This window comes from Danio rerio, chromosome 4, assembly GCF_049306965.1.
Source record: "Danio rerio strain Tuebingen ecotype United States chromosome 4, GRCz12tu, whole genome shotgun sequence".
NCBI classification, from domain to species: domain Eukaryota; kingdom Metazoa; phylum Chordata; class Actinopteri; order Cypriniformes; family Danionidae; genus Danio; species Danio rerio.
In genome coordinates, this window is record NC_133179.1 from 53,648,000 (window position 1) to 53,669,931 (window position 21,932).

A 21,932-nucleotide genomic window follows, 5' to 3' on the forward strand; every position below is an offset into this window, starting at 1 on the left:
ATTACACCACATAATTTAAAGGCTGTTGTCTCGTAATTCTCCACTTTAGCAGCTTTTGCATTAGTTTAATTTATTTCTGTATTCTGAAGGGTTTATTTTACAGATAGATATGTTCATTAATGATTTGCATTGTTATATGCATTCCCCCCGAATATGTTGAATGTATATAAGAAATATTGCAAAATATTAATGATAAATAATGTTTACAGTATTTTCTATTTTATTTAGTGATAAAAAAAAAGACTGACATAAAAAACATTTGATGATAAACAATTATTTAGTGATAAAAAGCTATAACAAATAAGAACAAGCCAGATAGCAAAGAAATGTTTATAGATTCTACATACATTTTAATTCAACGGTGATAAAAAAAATATTCCCAAACATTCGACTTCAGTATACCCAAACTAATTATTAACTCCATTCAATGTTCAGATTTTTGTGCGATAAATGTTTTTACATTTTTAAAAATGTTTTAAAGGTTTTTCATTTGCTAATTTAACCATAAAATTATATAAAAGCTGTAACATCAAAAATATTTGATATTCATAATCATTCATATATCAAAGGAAGTGTGGAAATAACTCAATTTGTTCACCCTGTTGGTATACCTAAAGTTAAATATGTTAAACAAACAAACTCCTGTAACATCCTTGTGAACAATTTTTTATTCCTAAAATTAAGTTGTTGTTTTTTCTTACTGTTTTGTTATCGTAAAAGTCAATGTAACTTTAATGTGCTGCTTCTGGAATGATGGAGTAGGGAAAACGGCCACATTTTTGAAAAAAAAACTTAATGTTTTTGTCCAGTTTTTCACAGCCTGCATGAAAGTGTCCAAACAGTTCCCTTCAAATCCCAAGATGCAACTTGTTAGCGCCCTGGATTCCTCTCATCTCGGTCCAGTAGAGGAGTTGAGCACACCTGGGCCCTCATTCACTTCATTTGAGGGTTTTCACATGGCAGTGTGTGTTGTCAGCCCCTCATAGACTCATCTGCACTCTAGATTCTGGTTCATTAGAGCATTATGAATAGACTGTGACTGTTACAGGTCACTCTCTATCTGTCCTCATCTGTATGGCGTCAAAGTGCCTATGAGCTCAAAAAATGAGATTGTTTAATTTTGTGTGAATCGTTAAAGGGGCTTTTAGAATAAGATGTGAGTATGTGCTTAAATGAAACATAAGGAGTCTTTAATGTGCAAATATAATGCAGCTTTGTCAATTGCATTTTTGGGGACATTTCAGATGTCTTTAAAATGCTAAGGTATTAGATGTATATTTTAGATTGTCCCTTAGAGATCTCATTTGAAAAGAGAGGTATGCAGGGCAACTATAACAAACAACAAAAATAATCAAAGGAAATGCTGTCTGTATTTTTTTTTATTATTGTTGTTCAATTCAATTCATGTTTATTATAGCGCTTTTACTATGCAGATCGTGTCAAATCAGCTTAACAGAAAAGTTCTAGTAAATTAAAACTGTGTCAGTCCAGTTTTCAGAGTTAAAGTTCAGTTCAGTGTGGTTTAATTTTCACTGCTGAAAGTCTAAACACTGAAGAGCAAATCCATCCCAGCTCCACAAGTCCCAACCAAGCAAGCCAGTAGCCACAATGGCGAGGAACAAACTTCACTAATCGATGAAGTGAAGGGAAAAAGACCTCAAGAGAAACCAGGCTCAGGTGGGAACGACTATTTCTGCTCTGGCCAAACTTCCAAACTTTGTGTGATATATCAGTATAGTAAGAGAAAATAGTACCTTTTTAATGCTGTCATATTAATCCATATATATATATATATATATATATATATATATATATATATATATATATATATATATATATATATATATATATGGACAACATCACAAATAATTACCTCTGCATCAGACCACAAAAACCAAATAGGCCTATCTATATTTCAGCATAGAAATGTTTAGAGATTTTACATCTACTTTAATGGTGATAGAGCGCCCTCATGTGGAAAGGGAAAGATGGTTTGAGAGATAAAATATTTATGTAGACACATACATTTAAACACGTTAAATAATAAATAAACAATCTAAAGGTAATTAATGATGCTTTATTGTCCAGTTAATAACGTTACATGTTTAAAAATATTACATCGTTGGAAATGTTTTCAGTAATCTTTTGTTTTAACATTTAAACAAGCAGTGTGATTTAAATCCAGGATTGTTTGTTATTGTAGCTATTATAATGTTTATACAATTTGTTATATTTAAAACAGACATGCATTTTTATGTAGCTAATTGTTGTTGTTACTTGTTTAAGTTACCTCATTTTTTCTAAAGATCATTAAAGGTATTTATTTGTAAGTAATTCACTCTTGTCCAGTTGATCTTTCTGTGATGTTTTTCTAATATGGCGTCGCGTGCGTTGACTGTATTTGTGTGCTTATTTTCTTGGCGTTGAATAATTTTTATTTCTTGTATGTTAACGTTTTCGAAAAATCCCCAGGATGTTTAGCTTTTTTAGTGGTGTTATGTCGTATACTACGACGAATACAACAAAAAAAGCTGAATATGCTGGGGCTTTTCGCGTCTTGTTATGACGCACAAACCGCAAACTGTACAGTAGCCGATCTTCAAAGATAAAAACTGACTAATGCCCTGAAAACATTTAAATTTACACAAAGAGCTAACGTATTTTTACATATATTTTTTGAGTTAAACTATTTGAATATGTAATACATCTTTTTCATATAGCATTGAGTTAATAAACTGAAAAACAACCTACATCTAAGACGACGCGACGCAACAGAACTTCTTCTTATTGGTTGATCCAATAAAAGTTGCGTCGCGTCGCGCGTTTCCAAAGTACACGAGGTGTGTGTGACTCAAGTTGCTTTGCATACAGAATTTCCAGGAAGCTTTTTTAGGTCGACTGTTTCCTGCACCTACGCCAACATTGTTAACTTGTCGAACACTTGTCGTCTTTTAAACCTCTTAAAACGTGCATTCATTCACATTTACTGAGGTTTATGTCGGATTAAACGCGAATAATGAGTTTCTTGTACCTGAAAGGTGCTGTGTTTTTCACCTTTATACCTGTAGTGCTGAATCTCGGACTTCTGGATGATGGGAATTCTCTGAACTGTACACAAGAGGTAAAATAATACACAAAGACAGCCAAATATTATTAAAAAGTGTTATTATGTTTTATTCTATGTGTTAAGACATCGTATAAGTTTGTTTTGAAGGTTTTACGAGACTCATGTTTGTTTAATCTGTTGTTATTTCGCTTTCTCCAGGAAGTACCGTGTACAGCAGTTTTTAGTAAGTGCTTGTTTTCTTTCTTTTGCTTTCTTTTTGTAATTATTGTCTTTAATTTGAAAATATTTATTGTCTATTTATAAAGAAATCATTGTGTTATTTCCCCCACAGATAATTGCTTGTATAAAGGATGGTTAATTCCTTCAGCTTTCACTCCCAGCGCACCAGATGATTTCAAAGTGAGTTTTGATGTCAGAGAAAACATGAAAGGTGATTTGGAGCCAGTTATTGTGGCAGAATGGAAAGCAAAAGATGATGGTAGGTCACCTGTTATAAACAGTGACATTTCTGGCGTGTAGCCAGCCTGGGGAATGGGCTAGTCCTAGTTCTCAGTAGGATTTCTAATTTGTTCTTTTATTAATAGTCATGTATCTAGTTATGTGTATTAAATTGTTGTAATAATAGTTTTTATTATTATTTTTGCAGGAAGCATAAGCCATTTGAATGGAACAGAGCTTAGTGTGATGAAATCATCCACCAACGAACATCTGTGTGTTCATTACAATTTCCTCAAACCCTTTAAGACCATGAGAAATCGTGCTGGAGAAAAGGCAAGACTGATTAACCAATTGAATGATTGATTGACTGACAATTGATTGCCACAAATACTGAAATATGATGTGTTTTATCGCAGTGGTCTTTTTCTCTGGATAAAGTTGTGGTAGATCCAGGCAGCACATATGTTGTGATTGTCTCAAACCTTCCCAAGCCAAATTTAGACCACACCTTTTATAATGTTAGAAAAACATTTCAAGTTCCAGGTAGGTGACTCAATTAAAATACTCAATGCTCAAATGATTTTGCATGGAAATCTCAGTTTTAATCTGTAACCACAGGTTGTGATGATCCTTTGATGCGAAAGACCAAGATCTGTTTTGAGAGAGGTGAGAGATTAGCTTATTGATAATAAATATACCCATACACATTTGTATGTTTATATAGAGTAGTCAACATTTTAAGTGTATTAAAAATAATCATAATAACTAAAACTGTAAAAAATAGTTTTAGGACAACTTTGGTCGAGGGTTTTAATCCACCTTATATATTGACTACTGTGGATGTATATATATTAGACCTGCGCAATATTTTGTTTCTGCGTTTATGCAAAATAAATTAAAGCACAGATTGAACAAAGATAAAAAAAAAAGAAATAAACAGCATTTAATGGTTTTCAGTTGGACTTTTAACAGTGTTGAATAATATAATTCAGTAATCAAATGTGAAATAACTCTGAATAGTTTTTACTCTATTGCATCAAATAATTAAACAAAATAATCTTCATGAACGTGACAAGCTTTATCATTTTTTGTCCCCAAATGGTTTAAATTCACTTGAAATCTAAAGTCACAGGCTTTAAAAAAACACACATAATAAATAAGTCTTTCATATTATTAAAGTTAAACTCTGGTCTGTTCTGAACTGTGTTTTTTGATAAATTATAATCCCAGTTTGACATTGCAGATCCTGCTACGATGTGACTAATGCAGATGCACACATTGTTATATTGATGCTGAATCAATATATTGTGCAGCCCAAAAAAAAAAAAAAAAAAAAAAAAATATATATATATATATATATATATATATATATATATATATATATATATATATATATATATATATATATAATTCACAGTTTTATATATTTTTTGATTTATGATTTTATTTTTTTATCATTTATGCATTTGATTTGCATTACGAGACCTTGATCTTTCTTCTAATAACTTTTACCCTTACAGAGTTGGAAAAAGTGACTTTTATAAACATTTTTAATGGTTAAAGGTGATATATTGTCTGAGATAGTGTTGTATATTATGCTGCAAAAGCCTTGTAATAAGCTGCCAGTACATTTTCTGTAAATTTACAGATTCATTTATATTTTATATTATTTCTTATGGGTTATATTATTTCAAACTACTAAAATGTCGATAAAAGTCACTTTGTTAAACTGTCCAGTTGAATTTTCAACATCAAAAGTCGACAGAGCTGAGATCAGTGTTCCATAATGCAATTCCCAACTGTAAATAAACGGAAAACACAAAATACAGAAACTGTTTTTTACAGTGTGTATTTGTATGTATATATGTTTACCCTGAATCACTTGTATATGCACAATTTGATGATTTTCCTAGGGGATACATGGCAACCCAATATTACAGTAGGGAGAACCAAAGATCCACATGGCAAAGATATTCTGTACGTTGCATTCAATCCCGGAGAGAATGTTGAAAAATACAACGTCTTTGTAAATTGCAATAGGAAAGAAACAAAGACTCTTTATAATGTAAGACACTTTCTCTTCACGTCTGTTTAAATACATTCAAATACATTTTTTCATAGAGCTGTTTTCAGTGTGTGCGTGTGTATATGTGTTTAGGAGAGCAAGACTTTACTAAATGTGACATATGACCTAAAGAACTGGTCAAGCGCATGCTGTAATTTTGATGTTCAGGTATGCGAGTTTGACTAACCTCATTAATGCAGTAATGTTGTTTAATGAGTGCTCTTGAACTAATTAGTGCTTTTTGCAAATTAAGATCCAGCCATTTTTCCAAAAGTGTGCCAATGACTGTCGTCGAAAGAGCCACAGTTTTAACATTTGTGTTCCTGGTGTGTATGGACACAGTTTGGAGACTCTTTTGAGTGAAATATTAATAGTATATTAATCATTCTCATTTTTAAATATGTTTCTCTGTATCAGCTGTCCCTCCAGAGAATAATTGCACAATCTGGATCATTTGGGTTGGATTATGCCTCTTACTTTGTGGCATTGGTGTTTTCGCAGTTTATCTGCGCTGCAGGAAACCACCACCAGGTAGGCAGTGACATTTTAGAGATAGATATTTATATCAGTGACGTTTATCGTGTGTTACACAACTGTGGCGCTGATGTCTTCCTGTGGTTAGCCACAATCAGTACCAAGACTGAAGAATACATTTAAAGGGGTAGTTCACCCACAAATGAAAATGTACTCACCCCTTACTCGTTCAAAGCCTATTTGAGTTTCTTTCTTCTGTTAAACACAAAAGAAGATATGTTGTTAGTACTAGTAGCTTGCACACATTGACTCCCATAGTATTTTTCATTCCTACTATGGAAGCCAATGGGTACAAGCATTCATCAAAATATTTCCTGAAGATACTCAAATAGGTTTGAAACCATATGAGGAAATCTAAATGGTCATTTTAATTTCTGGATGAATTATCCTTTAAATATTTAGTGAATTATCATTTCCAACAAGTATCCATGTTTGTCATTTTCATTCAGCTGCAGAAAAGCCACCAGAAAAAGCTCCCCTGGAAACAACGCCAGTTCCACCCGGCCCACGCTCCATATTGATCATCTACTCAAGAGATCATCCTCTTTACACAGACATCGTGCTAAAGCTCTGTGCCTTCCTGCGGGCCAAATGTGGCACTGATGTCATGCTGGACCTACTGGACACAACTTGGCTCGGCACCATCGGCCGACTGCAGTGGATTGAGCAAAAAAAGCGACACATCGAGCAGTCTTCAAACAAGATCTTGATCCTCTGCTCCCGAGGGGTTCAAGCCAAATGGGGGGCAATTTGCGGAGAGCCTCCCGTCCTCCTTCGGGAAGATGTGCACTCTCCGGTTGGCGACATGCTGACTCTCGCCCTACAGCTGATCACACCTGATATGCAGCGTCCGGCGTCCTACGGGAAGTATTTGGTGGCTTATTTGTTTGACATTGCGGTCAAATACAAGCTGATGAAGCATTTCGAAGAGCTCTACTTCCGCATCCTCGATGTGGAGAAGTATCAGCAGGGGACGGAGCGCTGCATCAAGGATATCGGAAAGGATGAGTACTTCAACTGCCCCTCAGGGGAAGCCTTGAGGAACGCAATCGAAACCTTCCAGGCGCACCAAATGAAGAATCCCGACTGGTTTGAGAATGAGTTTGTGAACAGCGAGGATGAGGCGAGAGTAGAAACGGATGCACTTTTTGAGGTCCCACAAATATATCAATTAATACCAATGTGTAACATCGGACCTCCCATCCTAGTCAAAGAAGTGGACGTCCGTCCAGAAACCAAGAGCGTTTGTGCTGTAATTCCTGAAATTAATGAGACGCCCGAAGAGTCGTCCATGTTGATTGTTAATCCAAGAGTCCATCCAAAATACAGTGAAGTAGTTTCCTATCATCCCGCTGTGGAATGTTCTATTGAAATACCAAGTGTGGCACCACAACTCTACCCAGGTCTCCTTGCTGAACCAGTATCAGTTCCAGTGGAAACCTCATATCCTGATGCATTCTCAATGGGAGAACCATCAGACATTTGTCTGACTGACTTGACAGCACCTCCACCTTCAATGGAGGACAACTTCCATCTGTATCAAGATATGGACATGTCCCAGCCTGTAGAGATGGAGGAAAGTGAAATGGAAGGAGCCTCTGAAACAAGGCCGTCACGGGGGTCTGATCAGGGATACGGATCCAGATATTCCACAGTGAGGGAGGAACGCAAGTATCAACAGGAACATTCCTCTCTGGCCAAATTACAAATGGAGCTTTTCCTGAACAGCCCCATTTCTTCAGATTTCTTCACTAAAACAATGAGGAGCTGATTTGGGTTGAATGTTTTGGTTCTTGCTCAGCCTTAGCTGACACTCCCAAAACATTCAATCTGTTTGTGTCAAGAATGACAACAGGAAACAGATGGGCAATGAGTTAAACCATCGGCTTTTTTATAAAGGATTACTTGTTACACATCACACATGAACAGGAGACCTTTAGCGTGTAATGCAAACATGATAAACACTACACTACGGAAACCAATAGGCCAGTGCTGCTTGAAGTATTTATAGTCTTTTTTTTATAGAGCTGTCTTGTACGGTCTGCACCGTGAAGGGCCAGCAAACGCACTGGCCACCTGCTCATGCACAACACAAAGCTAAAAGAAATCAGATTCTACGCAAGTTTGCGACACCGCGAGGGGCGGTAAACACTGAGCTGAATTCAAACTTCTAGCCTCACACTGCTCTGCAGAAAGAATGTTTTCAGTGAACGTCAGTACTCAACAGAAGCCTGATTTGACAATTGTCATAAAAGCCAGAGGTTGTTTCCGCCCAGTTTCGAACTGGGGACCTTTCGCGTGTGAGGCGAACGTGATAACCACTACACTACGGAAACCCTCAGGCAAATCAAGCAGATAACCCTTTTGGATTGGGTGCCTGTTGACGATCATTGCTGGTGCGGCAGTGGATGCTATTATTTTCTCGCCAAAAGAAGAGCACTGTTTCTGCTCGGTTTCGAACCGAGGACCTTTCGCGTGTTAGGCGAACGTGATGACCACTACACTACAGAAACCCCACGAGTGCCTTCACCAGCGAAGTTAGGCCTGCAAGGATAAAACAAGGCGTACGCGTTGGTCAATCGAGCGGACAAAGCCAACTCAGCGTGACAAGCTCCCTGCAGGTATTAGGGCCAATTTACAATCCGGGCCCGACACAGCTGTACAGGTCCTTGCGAAATGTCCCCTTTCGTCACATTTGAAGCACCTGAATTCTGGGCGTTCCTTCATCACATTTTCTGAGCTCATGCATAGTCGACAGGTTTTTACCTGATTGGTGTGCATGACTCTAAAGTGCTGTGGCGCTTCCGCCGTCTCGATTTTGGTACTGTATGGTAAGGAGACCATCTCTTCCGGAAATCTGTTTTTTACAAACCTTGTTCCATCTTCTATGTTTGTGCCAGGATACAATCTTCTTTTAATTTTAGATATGGGGAAAACTCCCCATCTCTCTAGCTTGCTTAAAATTTCTTCATTAGCTAGGTAAACAGGCAGATGCTTGAACGAAACAACATAGTCTCTGTTTTGTAACCTCCGTACTTCAGATTTCACTCCTTTAATTGTCAATCCATTGTCTATTAAAATTTCGGTGTCATCTTCAGTCTCCATTGTTACTTCATACTCCCTTTGTTTGTTTGGGTCTCACCGCCAGCATTCTTCCTACTCCAATCAGCTCAGTGACTGCTTTGGTTATATCAAATCTTCTTGCATCTTTTACATTTTCTACTTCTACAGTTACTGTTGCTTCCTTTGTGCATACTCTTCTTTGTACCTCTTGCTTATCCTTACCTTTCTCACCTCTTCGTTGGCCGGGCTCTTCGTTTAAAAACAAAGGTTGATTTAGCAAGTTTTCTCTTCCCTTTACTTGGTAAAATACTCCGTCTAAAAATTTCCCCCATGCACTTAAAATTTCTTGATAAAACCCTGGTAACTTTTCTGTCATCCAATTTTTAGTTTTTAACCAAAGAATATCTTCTCCTAAGTTAAAATTGCCAACTTTGTTTAAAAAATATTTCATAACCTTTTTCCATTCTGTTGAGTTCTCCTCTTGTAAAAGCTTTTTAACTATTTTGACTCTAAGACAATTCTTCCTTTGTTTAATATCCATCAATCCTATCCCTCCTTCTTCTGTTGCTCCAATTATTGTATTGTACGCAATTCTTGGGGGTTTCCCCTCCCATAAAAAATCTTGAACACACTTTTTCAATCTCGCTTCTATCCAACATGGCATTTCTGTTACATATAATTTATACCATAGCTTTGATGTCATTAAAACATTTAATATTTAGGCTTTACCCTTTAAGCAAAGTTCTCTCATCCTCCAGAAATTTAATCTTGATTCTATTCCTCTTATTAGATCATCCCACATCTTTTCTGTTGCTTTTCTTTCATTTTTACCAATTAAAATTCCTAAAATTTTCAGTTCTTCTACTTCTCTAAATTGGAAACAATCTGTTAAAATATCTGCTTTACCAAACCTCATATATTGTGTTTTATTTTCATTTATTTTGCTTCCTGTTCCCTTACAAAACTCCTGTACTTTTTTCATGGCTTCTTTTACACTCTTTTTCTCCTTCACTATTATTGTTGTATCATCAGCATACTGGTATATTTTCCTTCATCCTCCTCTTCTTCTATTTTTATTCCATTAATTAGGCTGGCTTGTGTAGCAAGCCAGACTACTGTTATCCTATTAAACTTATTATTAGGCTGGCTTGTGTAGCAAGCCAGACTACTGTTATCCTATTAAACTTATTATTATTATTATTATTATTAGGCTGGCTTGTGTAGCAAGCCAGACTACTGTTATCCTATTAAACTTAATATTATTATTATTCTTCTTCTGAGACTAAAAATTAAACTCTATCTCGTCCTAGGCCTTTCAAGCTATGACCATCAAACTCGGGTCAGACCTCCGAACTATTCGGACTCGAGTTGCTATATCTTTTCCGATTGATCCGACTTTCGGTTTTCCGAAAAATGTCCCGGGACCGTCGAAAAAATCCCATAGACGTAACATTGGATCAAACTTTGTGACCTCATAACTCCGCATCAGAATGTCACACAGACTTCTAACTGGGCTCATTTAACTCAGACTATCAAACTGCCAATGACTGATCACCTTTAAACTTTCTGGCCACGCCCTAGCAACCACTTTTGGACCCTAGAAACCGTCCCATAGACTTCCATTGCAAAAGACTCTCATTGACTTTACATTGGATCAAACTTTGTGAGCTCATAACTCTGCATCAAACTGTCCTACAGACTAATAGCTGAGCTCATTTAACTCAGTCTAGCCAGCAGCCAATCACTGATGGCCTTTAAACTTTCTAGCCACACCCTAACAACCAGATGCTGCGCCCTAGCAACTGTCCCATAGACTGCCATTAAAGAGGTTCAGACTGATATTGTCATGCTGCAGTGTGATAGAGACATGGGGGTTGTTTTTAACTGTTTATACTGGCAAGAAGCTTTGATACATCATCAGTCTAAGCTGTCAATCAACTCCATAGCAACAAAACAGACTAACCTAGCAACGATATAACAGCAGCTATATCTCAGCATCAGAACATCGTAGAGAGGCGGGGGTTGGCTTGTTTGACTTATGCTCGCACACTATCTATCTATCTATCTATCTATCTATCTATCTATCTATCTATCTATCTATCTATCTATCGATCTACCTATCTATCTATCTATCTATCTATCTATCTATCTATCTATCTATCTATCTATCTATCTATCTATCTATCTATCTATCTACCTCTATCTATCTATCTATCTATCTATAAACTGTTTTTATCTATCTATCTATCTATCTTTCTATCTATCTATCTATCTATCTATCTATCTATCTATCTATCTATCTATCTATCTATCTATCTATCTATCAATCTATCTACCTCTATCTATCTATCTATCTATCTATCTATCTATCTATCTATCTATCTATCTATCTATCTATAAACTGTTTTTCTCTATCTATCTATCTATCTATCTATCTATCTATCTATCTATCTATCTATCTATCTATCTATCTATCTATCTATCTATCTATCTATCTATCTATCTATCATGCTAACAACATGCTAATTCATGCTAGAATTATGCTAGTTACATGGTAATTCATGCTAGAATCATGCTAGTCACATGCTAATTCATGCTAGAATCATGCTAACAACATGCTAATTTATGCTAGTAACATGCTAATTCATGCTAGAATCATGCTAAAAACATGCTAATTCATGCTAGTAACATGCTAACTCATGCTAGAATCATGCTAGTCACATGCTAATTCATGCTAGAATAATGCTAACAACATGCTAATTCATGCTAGAATCATGCTAGTCACATGCTAATTCATGCTAAAATCATGCTAGTAACATGCTGATTCATGCTAGAATTATGTTAGTAATATGCTAATTCATGCTAGAATCATGCTAGGCACATGCTAATTCATGCTAGAATCATGCTAGAATCATGCTACTACATGCTAGAATCATGCTAGTCACATGCTAATTCATGCTAGAATCATGCTAACAACATGCTAATTCATGCTAGTAACATGCTAACTCATGTTAAAATCATGCTAGTCACATGCTTATTCATGCTAGAATCATGCTAACAACATGCTAATTCATGCTAGAATCATGCTAGTCACATGCTAATTCATGCTAGAATCTTGCTAGTCACATGCTAATTCATGCTAGAATCATGCTAGTCACATGCTAATTCATGCTAGAATCATGCTAACAACATGCTATATTATGTTAGAATTGTGCTAGTAACATGCTAATTCATGCTAAAATCATGCTAGTAACATGCTAATTCATGCTAGAATCACGCTAACAACATGCTAATTCATGCTAGAATCGTGCTAGTAACATGCTAATTCATGCTAGAATCATGCTAGTAACATATTTCATGCTAGAATCATGCTAGTTACATGCCAATTCATGCTAAAATCATGCTAACAACATGTTAATTCATGCTAGAATCGTGCTAGTAACATGCTAATTCATGCTAAAATCATGCTAACAACATGGTATTTCACGCTAGAATCATGCTAATAACATGCTCATCTATCTATCTATCTATCTATCTATCTATCTATATCTATCTATCTATCTATCTATCTATCTATCTATCTATCTTTTCATACTTTTAAAAACTGTTTAAATAAACTATTACCGTCAGGCTTTCACAAGCCAGCCTCAAAGTTTGTTCTCAAACTTTAAGAATCTAGTTAGTCTGGCTTGTGTAGCAAGCCAGACTACTGTTATCCTATTAAACTTAATATTATTATTAGGCTGGCTTGTGTAGCAAGCCAGACTATTGTTATCCTATTTTTCTTCTGAGACTAAAAATTAAACTTTATCTCCTCCTAGAGCTTTCAAGCTATGACCACCAAACTCACACCAGACCTCCAAACTGGTCTGACTCGGGTTGCTATATCTTTTCCGACTGATCCGACTTTTGGTTTTCCGAAAAACTCCCGGGACCGTCTGAAAAATCCCATTGACTTAACATTGGACCAAACTTTGTGACCTCATAACTCTGCATCAGACTGTCCTACAGGCTTCCAACTGGGCTCATTTAACTCAGACTGTCTAACTGCCAATAACTGATTTTAACTTTCTAGCCACACACTAGCAACCACTTTTGGGACCCTAGAAACTGTCCCATAGACTTCCACTGCAAAAGACTCTAATTGACTTTACATGGGGTCAAACTTTGTGAGCTCATAACTCTACATCAGACTGTTGCACAGACTTCTAACTGGGCTCATTTAACTCAGACTACCAAACTACCAATAACTGATGAGCTTTTAACTTTCTAGCCACACCCCTAACAACCAGATACGGCACCCTAGCAACGGTCCTATAGACTGCCATTATAGAGGTTTAGATTGATTTCGTCATGCTGCAGTGTGAAAGAGACATGGGTGTTGCTTTTAACTGTTCATACTGGCAAGAAGCTTTGATACATCATCAGTCTAAGCTGTCAATCCACTCCATAGCAACAAAACAGACTAACCTAGCAACGATATAACAGCAGCTATATCTCAGTATCAGAACATCGTAGAGAAGCGGGGGTTGGCTTGTTTGACTCATGCTAGCACACCATCCATCCATCCATCTATCCATCCATCCATCCATCCATCCATCCATCCCTCCATCATTTATCTATCTATCTATCTATCTATCTATCTATCTATCTATCTATCTATCTATCTATCTATCTATCTATCTATCTATCTATCTATCTTTTCATACTTTTTAAAACTGTTTAAACTAAATAAACTATTACCATCAGGCTTTCACTAGCCAGCCTCAAAGTTTGTTCTCAAACTTTAAGAATCTAGTTATATTTTCTTCTTCTGAGACTAAAAATTAAACTCTATCTCGTCCTAGGCCTTTGAAGCTATGACCATCAAACTCGGGTCAGACCTCCGAACTATTCTGACTCGAGTTGCTATATCCTTTCCGACTGATCCGACTTTCGGTTTTCCGAAAAACGTCCCGGGACCGTCGGAAAAATCCCATAGACGTAACATTGGATCAAACTTTGTGACCTCATAACTCCGCATCAGAATGTCACACAGACTTCTAACTGGGCTCATTTAACTCAGACTATCAAACTGCCAATGACTGATCACCTTTAAACTTTCTGGCCACGCACTAGCAACCACTTTTGGACCCTAGAAACCGTCCCATAGACTTCCATTGCAAAAGACTCTCATTGACTTTACATGGGATCAAACTTTGTGAGCTCATAACTCTGCATCAGACTGTCCTACAGACTAATGATTGAGCTCATTTAACTCAGTCTAGCCAGCAGCCAATCACTGATGGCCTTTTAACTTTTTAGCCACACCCTAACAACCAGATACTGCTCCCTAGCAACTGTCCCATAGACTGCCATTAAAGAGGTTCAGACTGATATTGTCATGCTGCAGTGTGATAGAGACATGGGGGTTGTGTTTAACTGTTCATACTGGCAAGAAGCTTTGATACATCATCAGTCTAAGCTGTCAATCAACTCCATAGCAACAAAACAGACTAACCTAGCAACGATATGGCACCAGCTATATCTCAGCATCAGAACATCCTAGAGAGGCGGGGGTTGGCTTGTTTGACTCATGCTCTTACACCATCTATCTGTCTATCTATCTATCTATCTATCTATCTATCTATCTATCTATCTATCTATCTATCTATCTATCTATCTATCTATCTATCTATCTATCTATCTATCTATCTATCTACCTCTATATCTATCTATCTACCTCTATATCTATCTATCTACCTCTATATCTATCTATCTATCTATCTATCTATCTATCTATCTATCTATCTATCTATCTATCTATCCATCATGCTAAGGACATGCTAATTCATGCTAGAATCATGCTAGTTACATGCTAATTCATGCTAGAATCATGCTAGTCACATGCTAATTTATGCTAAAATCATGCTAGACACATGCTAATTCATGCTAGAATCATGCTAACAACATGCTAATTCATGCTAGAATCATGCTAGTCACATGCTAATTCATACTAGAATCATGCTAACAACATGCTAATTCATGCTAGAATCATGCTAGTCACATGCTAGAATCATGCTAACAACATGCTAATTCATGCTAGAATCATGCTAGTAACATGCTAATTCATGCTAGAATCATGCTAACAACATGCTAATTCATGCTAGAATCATGCTAGTAACATGCTAATTCTTGTTAGAATCATGCTAACAACATGCTAATTCATTCTAGAATCATGCTAGTAACATGCTAATTCATGCTAGAAGCATGCTAACAACATGCTAATTCATGCTAGAATCAAGCTAGTAACATGCTAATTCATGCTAGAATCATGCTAAGAACATGCTAATTCATGCTAGAATCATGCTAACAACATGCTAATTCATGCTAGAATCGTGTTAATTCATGCTAAAATCACGCTAGTAACATGCTAATTCATGTTAAAATCATGCTAGGTACATGCTAATTCATGCTAGAATCATGCTAGTAACATGCTAATTCATGCTAGAATCGTGCTAACAACATGCTAATTCATGCTAGAATCATGCTAACAACATGCTAATTCATGCTAGAATCATGCTAGTAACATGCTAATTCATGCTAGAATCATGCTAACAACATGCTATTTCACGTTAAAATCATGCTAATAACATGCTTATGTATCTATCTATCTATCTATCTATCTATCTATCTATCTATCTATCTATCTATCTATCTATCTATCTATCTATCTATCTATCTATCTATCTATCTTTTCATACTTTTTAAAACTGTTTAAACTAAATAAACTATTACCGTCAGGCTTTCACAAGCCAGCCTCAAAGTTTGTTCTCAAACTTTAAGAATCTAGTTAGGCTGGCTTGTGTAGCAAGCCAGACTACTGTTATCCTATTAAACTTATTATTATTATTATTAGGCTGGCTTGTGTAGCAAGCCAGACTACTGTTATCCTATTAAACTTATTATTATTAGGCTGGCTTGTGTAGCAAGCCAGACTACTGTTATCCTATTAAACTTAATATTATTATTATATTTTCTTCTTCTGAGACTAAAAATTAAACTCTATCTCGTCCTAGGCCTTTCAAGCTATGACCATCAAACTCGGGTCAGACCTCCGAACTATTCTGACTCGAGTTGCTATATCCTTTCCGACTGATCCGACTTTCGGTTTTCCGAAAAACGTCCCGGGACTGTCGGAAAAATCCCATAGACGTAACATTGGATCAAACTTTGCGACCTCATAACTCCGCGTCAGAATGTCACACAGACTTCTAACTAGGCTCATTTAACTCAGACCATCAATCTGCCAATGACTGATCACCTTTAAACTTTCTGGCCACGCCCTAGCAACCACTTTTGGACCCTAGAAACCGTCCCATAGACTTCCATTGCAAAAGACTCTCATTGACTTTACATTGGATCAAACTTTGTGAGCTCATAACTCTGCATCAAACTGTCCTACAGACTAATGGCTGAGCTCATTTAACTCAGTCTAGCCAGCAGCCAATCACTGATGGCCTTTTAACTTTCTAGCCACACCCTAACAACCAGATACTGCACCCTAGCAACTGTCCCATAGACTGCCATTAAATAGGTTCAGACTGATATTGTCATGCTGCAGTGTGATAGAGACATGGGGGTTGTTTTTAACTGTTCATATTGGCAAGAAGCTTGTATACATCATCAGTCTAAGCTGTCAATCAACTCCATAGCAACAAAACAGACTAACCTAGCAACGATATGACACCAGCTATATCTCAGCATCAGAACATCGTAGAGAGGCGGGGGTTGGCTTGTTTGACTCATGCTTGCACACCATCTATCTATCTATCTACATCTTTCTATCTATCTATCTATCTATCTATCTATCTATCTATCTATCTATCTATCTATCTATCTATCTATCTATCTATCTATCTATCTATCTATCTATCTATCTATCTATCTATCTATCTATCTATCTATCTATCCATCATGCTAACAGCATGCTAATTCATGTTAGAATCATGCTAGTTACATGCTAATTCATGCTAGAATCATGCTAGTTACATGCTAATTCATGCTAGAATCATGCTAGTCACATGCTAAATCATGCTAGTCACATGCTAATTCATGCTAGAATCATGCTAACAACATGCTAATTCCTGCTAGAATCATGCTAATTCATGCTAAAATCATGCTAGTAACATGCTGATGCTAGTAACATGCTAGTAACATGCTAATTCATGCTAGAATCATGCTAGTAACATGCTAATTCATGCTAGAATCTTGTTAGTAACATGCTATTTCATGCTAGAACTGTGCTAACAGCATGCTAATTCATGCTAGAATCATGCTAACAACATGCTAATTCATGCTAGAATCATGCTAGTAACATGCTAATTCATGCTAGAATCATGCTAGTAACATGCTAATTCATGCTAGAATCATGCTAACAACATGCTAATTCATGCTAGAATCATGCTAGTTACATGCTAATTCATGCTAGAATCATGCTAGTAACATGCTAATTTATGCTAGAATCATGCTAGTAACATGCAAAATCATGCTAGAATCATGCTAACAACATGCTAATTTATGCTAGAATCATGCTAACAACATGCTAATTCATGCTAGAATCATGCTAGTAACATGCTAATTTATGCTAGATTCATGCTAGTAACATGCTAATTCATGCTGGAATCGTGCAAACAACATGCTAATTCATGCTAGAATCGTGCTAACAACATGCTAATTCATGCTAGAATCGTGCTAGTAACATGCTAATTCATGCTAGAATCGTGCTAGTAACATGCTAATTCATGCTAGAATCGTGCTAGTAACATGCTAATTCATGCTAGAAACGTGCTAGTAACATGCTAATTCATGCTAGAATTATGCTAGCAACATGCTAATTCATGCTAGAATCATGCTAACAACATGCTAATTCATGCTAAAATCATGCTAACAACATGCTAATTCACGCTAGAATCATGCTAACAACATGCTAATTCACATTAAAATCATGCTAATACCATGCTAATATATCTATCTATCTATCTATCTAGCTATCTAGCTATATATCTATCTTTTCATACTTTTAAAAACTGTTTAAACTAAATAAACTATTACCGTCAGGCTTTCACAAGCCAGCCTCAAAGTTTGTTCTCAAACTTTAAGAATCTAGTTTTTATTAATATTATTATTCTTCTTCTGAGACTAAAAATTAAACTCTATCTCCACCTAGACCTTTCAAGCTATGACCATCAAACTCGGGTCAGACCTCCGAACTATTCTGACTCGAGTTGCTATATCCTTTCCGACTGATCCGACTTTCGGTTTTCCGAAAAACGTCCCGGGACCGTCGAAAAAATTCCATAGACGTAACATTGGATCAAACTTTGTGACCTCATAACTCCGCATCAGAATGTCACACAGACTTCTAACTGGGCTCATTTAACTCAGACTATCAAACTGCCAATGACTGATCACTTTTAAACTTTCTGGCCACGCCCTAGCAACCACTTTTGGACCCTAGAAACCGTCCCATAGACTTCCATTGCAAAAGACTCTCATTGACTTTACATGGGATCAAACTTTGTGAGCTCATAACTCTGCATCAGACTGTCCTACAGACTAATGATTGAGCTCATTTAACTCAGTCTAGCCAGCAGCCAATCACCGATGGCCTTTTAACTTTCTAGCCACACCCTAACAACCAGATACTGCACCCTAGCAACTGTCCCATAGACTGCAATTAAAGAGGTTCAGACTGATATTGTCATGCTGCAGTGTGATAGAGACATGGGGGTTGTGTTTAACTGTTCATACTGGCAAGAAGCTCTGATACATCATCAGTCTAAGCTGTCAATCAACGCCATAGCAACAAAACAGACTAACCTAGCAACGATATAGCACCAGCTATATCTCAGCATCAGAACATCATAGAGAGGCGGGGGTTGGCTTGTTTGACTCATGCTCTTACACCATCTATCTATCTATCTATCTATCTATCTATCTATCTATCTATCTATCTATCTATCTATCTATCTATCTATCTATCTATCTATCTATCTATCTACCTCTACCTATCTATCTATCTATTTATCTATCTATCTATCTACCTTTATCTATCTACCTCTACCTATCTATCTATCTATCTATCTATCTGTCTGTCTGTCTGTCTGTCTGTCTGTCTGTCTCTATCTATCTATCTATCTATCTATCTATCTATCTATCTATCTATCTATCTATCTATCTATCTATCTCTACCTATCTATCTATCTATCTATCTATCTATCTATCTATCTATCTATCTATCTATCTATCTATCTATCTATCTATCTATCTATCTATCTATCTATCTATCCATCATGCTAACAGCATGCTAATTCATGCTAGAATCATGCTAGTTACATGCTATTTCATGCTAGAATCATGTTAGTCACATGCTAATTCATGCTAGAATCATGCTAGTCACATGCTAATTCATGCTAGAATCATGCTAACAACATGCTAATTCATGCTAGAATCATGCTAATTTATGCTAAAATCATGCTAGTAACATGCTAATCCATGCTAGAATCATGCTAACAACATGCTAATTCATGCTAGAATCATGCTAGTAACATGCTAATTCATGCTAGAATCATGCTAACAACATGCTAATTCATGCTAGAATCATGCTAGTAACATGCTATTTCATGCTATAATCATGCTAACAACATGCTAATTCATGCTAGAATCATGCTAGTAACATGCTAATTCATGCTAGAATCATGCTAACAACATGCTAATTCATGCTAGAATCATGCTAACAACATGCTAATTCATGCTAGAATCATGCTAACAACATGCTAATTCATGCTAGAATCATGCTAGTAACATGCTAATTCATGCTAGAATCATGCTAGTAACATACTAATTCATGCTAGAATCATGCTAACAACATGATAATTCATGCTAGAATCATGCTAGTAACATGCTAATTCATGCTAGAATCATGCTAACAACATGCTAATTCATGCTAGAATCGTGCTAATTCATGCTAAAATCATGCTAGTAACATGCTAATTCATGTTAAAATCATGCTAGGTACATGCTAATTCATGCTAGAATCGTGCTAGTAACATGCTAATTCATACTAGAATCATGCTAGTAACATGCTAATTCATGCTAGAATCATGCTAACAACATGCTAATTCATAATAGAATCATGCTAACAACATGCTAATTCATGCTAGAATCTTCCTAGTAACATGCTAATTCATGCTAGAATCATGCTAACAACATGTTAATTCATGCTAGAATCGTGTTAATTCATGCTAAAATCATGCTAGTAACATGCTAATTCATAATGGAATCGTGCTAAAAACATGCTAATTCATGTTAGAATCATGCTAACAACATGCTAATTCATGCTAGAATCATGCTAGTAACATGCTAATTCATGCTAACAACATGCTAATTCATGCTAAAATCATGCTAGTAAAATGCTAATTCATGCTAGAATCATGCTAACAACATGCTATTTCCCGTTAGAATCATACTAATAACATGCTAATCTATCTATCTATCTATCTATCTTTTCATACTTTTTAAAACTGTTTAAACTAAATAAACTATTACCGTCAGGCTTTCACAAGCCAGCCTCAAAGTTTGTTCTCAAACTTTAAGAATCTAGTTAGGCTGGCTTGTCAAAGCCAGACTACTGATATGCTATATAAACTTATTATTCTTCTTCTTCTGAGACTAAAAAACAAAACGCATCTCCTCCTAGAGCTTTCAAGCTATTACCACCAAACTCACACCAGACCTCCGAACTATTCTGACTCGGGTTGCTATATCTCCTCAGACTGATCCGACTTTCGGTTTTCCGAAAAACGTCCCGGGACTGTCGGAAAAATCCCATAGACTTAACATTGGACCAAACTTTGTGACCTCGTAACTCTGCATCAGACTGTCGCACAGACTTCTAACTGGGCTCATTTAACTCAGACTATCAAACTGCCAATGACTGATCACCTTTAAACTTTCTAGCCACGCCCTAGCAACCACTTTTGGACCCTAGAAACTGTCCCATAGACTTCCATTCAAAAGACTCTCATTGACTTAACATGGGATCAAACTTTGTGAGCTCATAACTCTGAATCAGACTGTCCTACAGACTAATGGCTGAGCTCATTTAACTCAGACTACCAAACTGCCAATAACTGATGAGCTTTTAACTTTCTAGCCACACCCCTAACTACCACATACTGCACCCTAGCAGCTGTCCCGTAGACTTCCATTACAAAAGACTCTCATTGACTTTACATGGGATCAAACTTTGTGAGCTCATAACTGCATCAGACTGTCCTACAGACTAATGGCTAGGCTCATTTAACTCAGTCTAGCCAGCAGCCAATCACCGATGGCCTTTTAACTTTCTAGCCACGCCCTAACAACCAGATACTGCACCCTAGCAACTGTCCCATAGACTGCAATTAAAGAGGTTCAGACTGATATTGTCATGCTGCAGTGTGATAGAGACATGGGGGTTGTTTTTAACTGTTCATACTGGCAAGAAGCTTTGATACATCATCAGTCTAAGCTGTCAATCAACTCCATAGCAACAAAACAGACTAACCTAGCAACGATATGGCACCAGCTATATCTCAGCATCAGAACATCGTAGAGAGGCGGGGGTTGGCTTGTTTGACTCATGCTCTTACACCATCTATCTATCTATCTATCTATCTATCTATCTATCTATCTATCTATCTATCTATCTATCTATCTATCTATCCATCTATATACCTCTAC

General features: G+C 36.6%; 1 protein-coding gene and 2 non-coding genes across 3 annotated transcripts; 1 reads left to right on the top strand and 2 right to left on the bottom strand.

The window, feature by feature from the left end:
• Positions 1–2,863: 2,863 nt before the first annotated feature.
• LOC100005924 (interleukin-17 receptor A-like) lies at positions 2,864–7,966 on the top strand. Its single transcript, XM_021475659.2, has 11 exons — positions 2,864–3,121; positions 3,266–3,290; positions 3,399–3,545; positions 3,714–3,838; positions 3,922–4,048; positions 4,124–4,171; positions 5,419–5,570; positions 5,664–5,738; positions 5,824–5,896; positions 5,988–6,101; positions 6,554–7,966. The coding sequence occupies exons 1-11, from the start codon at positions 3,017–3,019 to the stop codon at positions 7,873–7,875; spliced, it is 2,313 nt and encodes a 770-aa protein (XP_021331334.1). The 5' UTR covers positions 2,864–3,016; the 3' UTR covers positions 7,876–7,966.
• A 401-nt stretch (positions 7,967–8,367) lies between these two features.
• On the bottom strand, positions 8,368–8,440 carry trnav-cac (transfer RNA valine (anticodon CAC)). The gene has a single exon. It is a non-coding gene; the product is annotated as a tRNA-Val (tRNA).
• A 104-nt stretch (positions 8,441–8,544) lies between these two features.
• trnav-aac (transfer RNA valine (anticodon AAC)) lies at positions 8,545–8,617 on the bottom strand. The gene has a single exon. It is a non-coding gene; the product is annotated as a tRNA-Val (tRNA).
• Between the last annotated feature and the right edge of the window lie 13,315 nt (positions 8,618–21,932).